The following is an 8,529-nucleotide window of genomic DNA, read 5'->3' as shown; positions in this document are numbered from 1 at the left end:
CCAAGGCCCATCTTCATAATTACAATTAAAAAAAAAAAACAAAAAAGGCCCCAAACAAGCCCAAACCCTTCTGACAAATGGTTTTGCTTTGGAAGTGAGAGAGCGAGAAGATTTTGACTCCTTTACAAAATCCAGACCCAACAGGATAGTCTCTTCACACTGTAATTTCACTTGTCTTGTAGCATATTTCTTGGCATAAGATTTGACAAGCAGATAAGGTGTCACAGAAGCATAAATACTATAAGCCTTTAAAACTGTGTAGGTTTGTGATTGTTTATGCAACTCAATGAATAGCATTTAGGAGCTAAACCCAGTGCATTAGAGGTAATGCTCTTACGAATTAGCTCCGAAGGTGGAAATCTGCAGGAAATCAAGAAGTCCTTCTTATTAGCCAAGGTGATGCCATCCTTCAAGGTTAAGTGAAGTGAAGCCATTACTCCAGAAATATGGATATCCTAGGGATGATACAGATTAAACAAGAGAATGAAGATCCACTACTTTTCTAGAAATACTCAGACAGCAGATTATCACAAGCCAAAGGTAATGATCCTTGACCAAAACCACATCCACAAGAGTTTTTATTTTAATCCAGAGACAGACACAAAGAGCTTTTTCAGTAGTTTTACAATGCAACTTAAATATCATCGCCTGTACAATTTCCATTAAAATGTTGTTCAGCCTTTAAGTGGCTGTAAAGTGCTTTTCTTAACTGTAAAGCACTCTTCCAGAGTAGAAAATACCCTCCATTAATTATTCGAAGCCTATCCCAAATGGATGCTTTATTTTTACCTACAGGGACATAGTGTATCATATAAATATCTCATCTATGATAGAGCGTGTATTTTAATTGATGCAGACTAGTACCCTTACCTTATAGTCCACAAGGGAGGAAAGAAAAGGGACAGAGACAAACAAGTGAGTGCCATTGTCATTCAGGCTATAGTAGTCTTTCTGAGCAACCTCTGGCATCAGGTGCTGATCTGAGATGAAGGGCAGCCAGTTTTGGTCCACATTCCCACGGGTGATAATGAGATGGAAGTCATCCTCATCACAGTATCCCCTTGCACTGGGTAGTACTGTAATACAGTTAAGAGTCAGCCAACATGCTTGCTACTATCAGAGTTTAAAAGTGCTATTTAGCACTGACAGCATCACTGGATGAATGCAGCACAGTTAACAGCTGAGTTCATTAGGTTAGTTGCAGCCAGATAAAGAAGTTTTGCTCAGATTCCACTAGCTTACCAGCATCTTTAACAGCAGACACTGTTATGACAGGGACAGCAAATGTGTCATTTGTTGGAAGGATGATGAACTTCAGGGTGACATTCAGTGTGTATTCTCTTGTGTCATCAGTTACATACTAGGAAAATCATATTTAGAAGAAACAGTGAGTGATACAATTTCTACACCATGGTAAACTGCAGTGCATACTTTCGTACACACCTCTTTCTTAATGCCTGGTGCATCAAATGACACTTGTATTACATAAACTTTGCTTCCATTAGCATATTGAATTTCATATGTTAAATATCCATGCTGAATAGCTTCAGGTACAGTTACAGTTGTCCCCTCAATGGTCAAGTTCACGAGCTCCACATCCAGGAGAAACATTCCCACTGTAACATTCATTAGCCTTGCACTCAGATTGGAGTCTGAAAATGCATAAGCCAACATTATTTTCTTATCAGTACCAAAACCTTCAGTAAACAATGTTAAGCTACTTACTGTTAGTTACAGCAAGTTCTGCTTGTTCAAACGGTGTTTCTATTTCCTTGATGATGGTATACTTGGTTTGTCCCCATTTGTTATCCTCCCACTGGTGTTCCAAGAACAGGTTGATGGAGTATTTTGCCCCATGCTTTCCACTGCTTACGGAAGTCTGCAATTTCATAATGAACACCCTTCAGTAGAATATGACTCTACATTACAATCAAAGTCATACCATAGCATTACAGAATCTGCTAGAATTATAGCTCCAAATAGTTGTCCTCCTCTGCTCTGTGAGGCCACTTCTATGCTTGGAAGTTTGGGGAAAAACAAACAAACAAACAAACAACATCTGTGAGGAGCTGACCTCTTATGTGGTGCTTCCTATATCACTATTATGGGCAGTAGTTCTCTAAAGTCTGGATTCACAGGATACTCAAGAGACTACCTTCTGAAGTCATCCCCCACATGTTGCTTCCAAAGAAGCAGTGGACTGTTTAATCAGGGAAATGGCTCCTCCTTCAACTTCTCTAAAGCTCAGTTGTTATAGCATTTGCCCAGGACTCAGTTCACTTCAAGAGCTACTAGATTTAGAGCTACATTCTCAAGGCATCCCAATACCACACGATCTTGTAAACAAATCATGTGCTCTCATTCTCTTCAGTGCTTTTTTTTTTTTTTTTTTTGGTAAAATATGATAAGAGCTACATGTTTTATAGCTTTGGAATGTAACATCAGAGAAGCCAAAGCTCTATGTTAACATGAGGTAGGAGACAGATCAATATTCCCTTATAGATTTGTGTCCGTCTTTGCTTGTTATTAAGAGCCTTCACAATGCAGTGCACACAAGAGCTATTTGTACCTTTGATTTCCCCTTTTTTCCTCCTTTCCTTACTTCTTCCCCTCCCTTATCACTTGAAAGGAACAGAATGAACAATTACTCCTGCCCAGGAATACAGGATGCATCAGTATTCTATCACCATTTGAATACTATATATCACCATCCTGCGACCACCACAAAAAATAAAAACCCTAAAAAAAGACCAAACCAAAAAAAAAAAAAAAAAAAACCCACAAAAATGACTCAACAGAAAATCTACTTTGTCTGCCATCCAACATGACTAACCTTGTAAAAGCCACCTTCTGCACCTATAGGTATCTTCACTGTAATTGTATTTAAGTCATTAGACAACACGTATTTCCTGGAGGCCATTTCTTCAGCAGAGAGTTTGTGTAGATTCACACCAGCTTCAACAAGCACATCCTTAAAGCCAGTTGCTCCAGCACAGAGTGCTTGAAAATATTTTGGAACAGTCCAGATGATTGTTTTGTTAATGTAGTTCACACCATCTTAGGGACAAGATAAGAAAGCTGTCAGCTCATTACTGTAGCTGCAAGCCAGACTCTGTATATTTAAGCAGTGGGGTAAGGTACCACATTTCTCACCCACAGGACATGCCATAGCAGTATCCACCATCAGGATCATCCACTGCTGTTTGTAAAATGTACTTGATCTCACTGCAGAAAAGGTAATTCCCTGAGCCTGCAGAAAGAGATCTCATTAGACCTGTACAGTCTGACAACTTCCTAGGTTGGAGGCAGTGTACCAACCTTGACCAGCTGAATTTGTGCAGTGCTATATGGCACTCGCAGCAGAATTCTGGTTTCTGTGGTGTTGAGTCCATAGCCAGCCCTCCAAGCATCACTTACAAGCAGAGCTCTTCTTTCTTCTGGTTGATGAAATACTATCTGCCATATTGAGGCTTCCCCTGCTTTTGCCTACCCAGAGAAATTCGTTAACAGTTTGAACAAGCTCTTTAAAGTGAGTTATTTACTACAGTGGATTATTTATTGTATTCAGCTGCCCAGCAGTTCTGCTGCCTTATTCTAAGTGCTGGTCATGTGATAGCCCTTAAGCTTTGCCTTGCTCATCCTCTTACACGAAGAAAGCTTTCTGTATCAGGAGTAACAAACAAACAAAAAAAAACCAAAAACCAGGCATCCCTTCTGGTTTGAAGATGATGTGGCAGAATATTGGCAGCACTGCTGTGCTGAAATTATAGGGTCTAAGAAAGAAAAAAGCCTATCTGCAGCTCATTCCTGGGCCACGAAGTCTTAGAGATTTTGTTGCACAACCTCTTGTCAGGGAAAATGACTTTCAAGCTGAGAACCTTGCCTCCATTTCTTCCTTGGAGATTAGGCCTGCAGCTTTCTGTATTTCTAATATGGAATACTTCTTTCCTAAAAACCAGTTGGTAAAGGAGCCCTTCCTACTGAAGTGTTCCTTTGAAAAGGACAATTTATACTGTGTGGACATTGAACGATGATAGTGTTAGAAGTAGCACTAGCTTTTACTAGCAAGAAAAAACCTGCTTTTTACCTCCTGATAAGAAAGAATCCAATCCTCAGGTTCATTCAAAACAATATCCTTCTCAGTTTGGGGAACATCTCTCCAGATAGAAACCTAAATAGAAAAAGGTGCTCTAAGTATTGGTGGCCCTTTTTCCTTGTCTCTTGATTTCAGCTTATCTATTATTTAGTTTTAGTGTTTTCACTTCTATTTAAAGCCAGGAAGTTTTGGAGAGGACAACAGGAGTCAAGAGAGTTCTTCCCTCAAGAGTTCTCCCCAGCAAACTTAGTAGGTATACGCTTTGTTTCTGATACTCATTCCTATCATTTGATCTGCTTCCAAATGCAGCATCTTCTAATATTCACCCCCTCACCTCAAGGTATTTTACCATAAGAAACTTCTAATGCTTACCTCCATGTAGTTGGTTTCACATACTAACTCTCTTGGACTCCATGGGCCATAAGGACAACTTGCACTTTTCAGATGAGTTGTAGTATTTTTCAAATCAGAAGTATGGGACACTTTGATCTGTATAGTTACTGTGAACACATCTTCCTGCATGGACACAGGAAACACATGTTAAACTGATTTTCCCAAGCAGGACATTAGCTCTTCTTGTGACCTAACTCAGGAAATCCACCCATCAACCTTTCCACAGAAGTGCAACTCCATTGCTGAGATTGTTTACTACTTGGTTAACTATATACCTTGTACACATGGAGATGTATAACTACACAGCCACACAAATACAATGGGGAGGAGCTTCATGAAGCTTTCATACAGCTTCAGAGCTTGAGAGGAGAAAACACATCCCAAGATGTACCTGATCTTGTGTTTTACAGCATAGCAGCAGTGGGCATGGAACACACGCAGAGAAAGTTTTGAGATTAACCATTATGCCATCTCAGACACAAAACACTACAGCAGAGCAGAACAACAGCCAGATGGATTCCCTGTTTTTATCCAGGAAAAGGAAGTTGTCCTTCAAGGACATGTGATGTGCTTCTTCCTATGCTCATCTGTGCTATTATGTAGTACATTTGGACATCAATACCAAGGATTATTTTCAAACCTCTGGACAGATTTGAGGGGAATTAAATAATTTTCTGCTAGTCAATGTTCAACACCTAACAACCCCTCAATAAACACCTACTAAGAATTTCTTCATCTTCCACCTAGAGGTTATACACAACAGCACTGCATCTTGGTTTGACTTACCTCCAAGTGAGAATAACAACTTAGCGCTGAAGCACGAAATACAATGCTATTCCTGCTGCTGTAAGTTATTGTGTAGCCACACTGAGATGCCAGGGCCTCGTCTAGCTCCCAGGTTATACCAGATCGATCTATGAGCAATTAGTTGGGATCAGCATTAATTAGTACAACCCCTTCCGTGTAGGCTCTTAGAAACCTACCCTTGCCCCTAGGGTTCAGCTGTCTTAGATCATCTATGGCTTGACTACATACCATGTGCTAAGAGGTAAGAGAGAATTGCAGATAAAATTCTGCAAGGAATTATACGAAAAGGGAAGTAGGACAAGATTACGAACAGACTAGAACAGGAAACACTAGTAGCTGAAGGGCCAAAGATAATAAATGACCAATATGGCAGGATGTGAAATCCTAATCAGAGAGAAAGCCTGGGTAAATACAGAACAGACAGATCAGTGTCACAGTTGTCATGGTTGATTGACGATGATAGTCTGCAGTATCAGGGTGCTGCTCCAGGGTTGGCACAGCTCCATGTTTCTCTCTAATGCCTGCTTAGCCAATGGAGACTCTTTGGGAATCTTAACCAGGACAACAAAACCTAATGCTTAGATCAAATCTCTCAGTCTACAGAACTATCAAGTAATTATTTTTGGCTAAAAATATGATACTTTCAAGCTGTACATACCTCAATGCAGAGTCTGTTTACATATGGGTGAAGATGCTTAAGCACAGAAACATACAGTAAGAAGGATTTGACATAAGTGTAATGTTCTTGAAAAACAGATGCTGTGTAATTGACTGCACCTAGTCAGACAACTAACTAGCATTGAAAGCTAATTCATCAGATGAAAGATTACACAAACTTTGCTTTAATGTCTATTGTTCTCAATTTATCTCACTCTGACCTTCTTGTACAACCTGTGGCATTTCTCACTTGAAAGTATCACTTGTTGATTACTAAGCCAGAGAAGGCCCAGCTAGTTTCACTGCTTCATTAAGAATTTATACCCGTCTACAGGGTCCGTGAGCTGTAAGCAAGAAAGTGGATGACTGTCAGTGCAAAACCAGTAACACAGCACCAGCTAAGACTACTGCATTTTGTGAATAGGATATGTGGTAACTAAAGAAAGTCTGTGTACCAGAAACAATATCCATCGGCATCAACATGCCAACAGCTACCATATTTTCCCTACAGAGTGCATTTCAATTTCAGTTCAGAGGCAGTCATGATTAGCCTTGATACTAAGTAATAACTTAACAAGGCTATAATTTACACAAAAATAAAGGTAGCTTTAAAAACAACAAGAAATAACCTACTTCTACAACTCTATTAGCTTAATACAATCCTGCAAATTCTAGTAGGAAGAACTCAAATGATTTTGAAGACTTCACCATTTATAATTCCCCCCTCTAATTTCTTTTGTGTCAACTTACCAACAGCAGAAAAAGATAAATATTTATCCTTAAAGTGTTCCATACTCAGGGTTAAATGCAAAAAGTTCTTCAAGCACTCTGAAGTCATGAGTCCTATATTGAAGGCATTGAAAGACAGAAATACAGAATTAAAGATAAAAAATAGAAACCCTCTACTTCCCACACAGTTTTATACCAGGAATTATATCTCTGTATCTTCTAACAAGAGATATTAGATTTAAAAACAAAGCACAAAAACAAGAACAAACAAACAAAATAAATGAAGAAATCACCAGCCAGTATTTCCAACACAGCCATGAACATGTATTCCAATAGCAATTGCAACTGGTGAGCTGACACTGCTACTTTGAGCAGCCAGTGATGGAAACAGGATTCTACAATAGGGTCAAGAGAGCAAAGTTTGCTGCTCTAAACTGAACTTTTAAACTGGAATAGAATAAAACAAGAGAGACAAGAAATTCTCCAATCTATTAATGATTAAAAAAAAAAAATGAAAATTAATGATGAAAAAAAAATCTATTAATCTGTTAATTATTTCTATAAATGAAAAAATGATCATAGAAATCTTTAGGTAAATGCTGCTCACAGCAGTGTTACCTGATGCCACTTGGGTCCATGTTGTAGAAATGAGTATTCCTATTAATAATATCCTGCACAAAAAAAACAAACAACAACAACAACAACAAAAAACAACAAAGAAAAACAAGGATTAGCAGAATCTACAAGTTTTTGTGCACAGAAACTTAAGCCTGGGTGTTGGAATAACAAGCCTAGATACTACAAAATAAGATTGCCTTGGTTACCATTGGAAAATTAGGTGTAACAAAGAAAAAGCTCATAGCACTGACGCCTTGAGAAAAACAGTTAACATTTAACTACCATGAAATTCTCACCTCAGCACCAGATCCAATTTCATTGTGCCCTTGCTTTGCTTCAGTATCTTTAATTCTAATAGTCACAAGAAAATACAAATTTCTACCATCAGCTTTCCAAAAAATTAAAAGATTCTTGTCTATGCCATCTTAAGAGGAAAGGCTGCCCTCTTTATAGTGGTGAAAACAATTTTCAGCTGTTTGTCCTCCTAATTACAAACCTATATCCCATGTCACCTGCTCTTTTGTTTTGTTGATTAAATCCATTTCTATCCAGGTTCCTTTGGCTCCAGAATAGCTGCAGGTTTCTGTGTGGTGGTAGAGAAGGCATTTGGATAAGAAGTGCTGTTCTGGTAGGATATGGTAATTTATTGTTTCTAAGTTGCTTCATTTTCACTTTGTCTTTCCTGTGGAGAAGCTTTGATGGCCTTTCCTGGAGAACTGGGGTTACATCTGAACAAAAGTGTAGTTTTAAGGCAGTAGATGTAATAAAGAAAGAAGGGACTCTTGACTGTGGAAGTCATCGGTTGCAACTAGTGTTGTAGGTACTATATAGCAGAATCTGATGGATATCTCAAACCAAAACACAGAATGGTTTAGACCTGAAGATAATCTATTTTCAACTGTTCTGCAGTGGGCAAGGGATATCTCCTGTTGGATCTTGTTAGTCAAAGCCCTACCCAACCTGGCCTTGAACATCTCCAGGGATGGGCATCCACAGCTTTTCTGGGCAGCCTGTGCCAGGGCTGAGTGCCCTCTGAGTAAAGAATTTCTTCTGAACTATCAGACTTGGTGGCCTGTAGCCACTATCAAAAGTAATTCTTATTAGTGGTGGTCAGCCAGTTTTGGGAAAAATTTCACCAAAACTGTGTAAGAGTGGATCTGACTGCAAGCAGATCAGAAATGAGGACCCTGCATCTGCTGCTTGCTGAAGGCAGAGAAATTAAGCCTATG

General features: G+C 39.0%; 1 protein-coding gene across 1 annotated transcript in view; it reads right to left on the bottom strand.

The window, feature by feature from the left end:
* The window catches only part of LOC122161263, a 15,348-nt gene extending 8,032 nt beyond the window's left edge, over positions 1-7,316 (bottom strand). Inside the window, exons 1-13 of the mRNA XM_042820563.1 lie at positions 7,301-7,316; positions 6,704-6,796; positions 5,276-5,403; positions 4,469-4,612; positions 4,088-4,171; positions 3,319-3,486; positions 3,154-3,250; positions 2,834-3,057; positions 1,726-1,879; positions 1,444-1,652; positions 1,243-1,360; positions 871-1,076; positions 338-455 (exon numbers count right to left, since the gene is read on the bottom strand). Coding sequence (XP_042676497.1) covers positions 338-455; positions 871-1,076; positions 1,243-1,360; positions 1,444-1,652; positions 1,726-1,879; positions 2,834-3,057; positions 3,154-3,250; positions 3,319-3,486; positions 4,088-4,171; positions 4,469-4,612; positions 5,276-5,403; positions 6,704-6,791 — 1,738 coding nt within the window. The 5' untranslated portion in view covers positions 6,792-6,796; positions 7,301-7,316. The remainder of the gene's footprint in view (positions 1-337; positions 456-870; positions 1,077-1,242; positions 1,361-1,443; positions 1,653-1,725; positions 1,880-2,833; positions 3,058-3,153; positions 3,251-3,318; positions 3,487-4,087; positions 4,172-4,468; positions 4,613-5,275; positions 5,404-6,703; positions 6,797-7,300) is intronic.
* Between the last annotated feature and the right edge of the window lie 1,213 nt (positions 7,317-8,529).

Source organism: Centrocercus urophasianus, unplaced genomic scaffold (genome assembly GCF_019232065.1).
Source record: "Centrocercus urophasianus isolate 14NV4802_14NV808 unplaced genomic scaffold, USGS_Curo_1.0 seq_10, whole genome shotgun sequence".
Lineage (NCBI taxonomy): Eukaryota > Metazoa > Chordata > Aves > Galliformes > Phasianidae > Centrocercus > Centrocercus urophasianus.
Note: the sequence above shows the minus strand (reverse complement) of the source record. Positions and strands in the feature narration are given on the sequence as shown.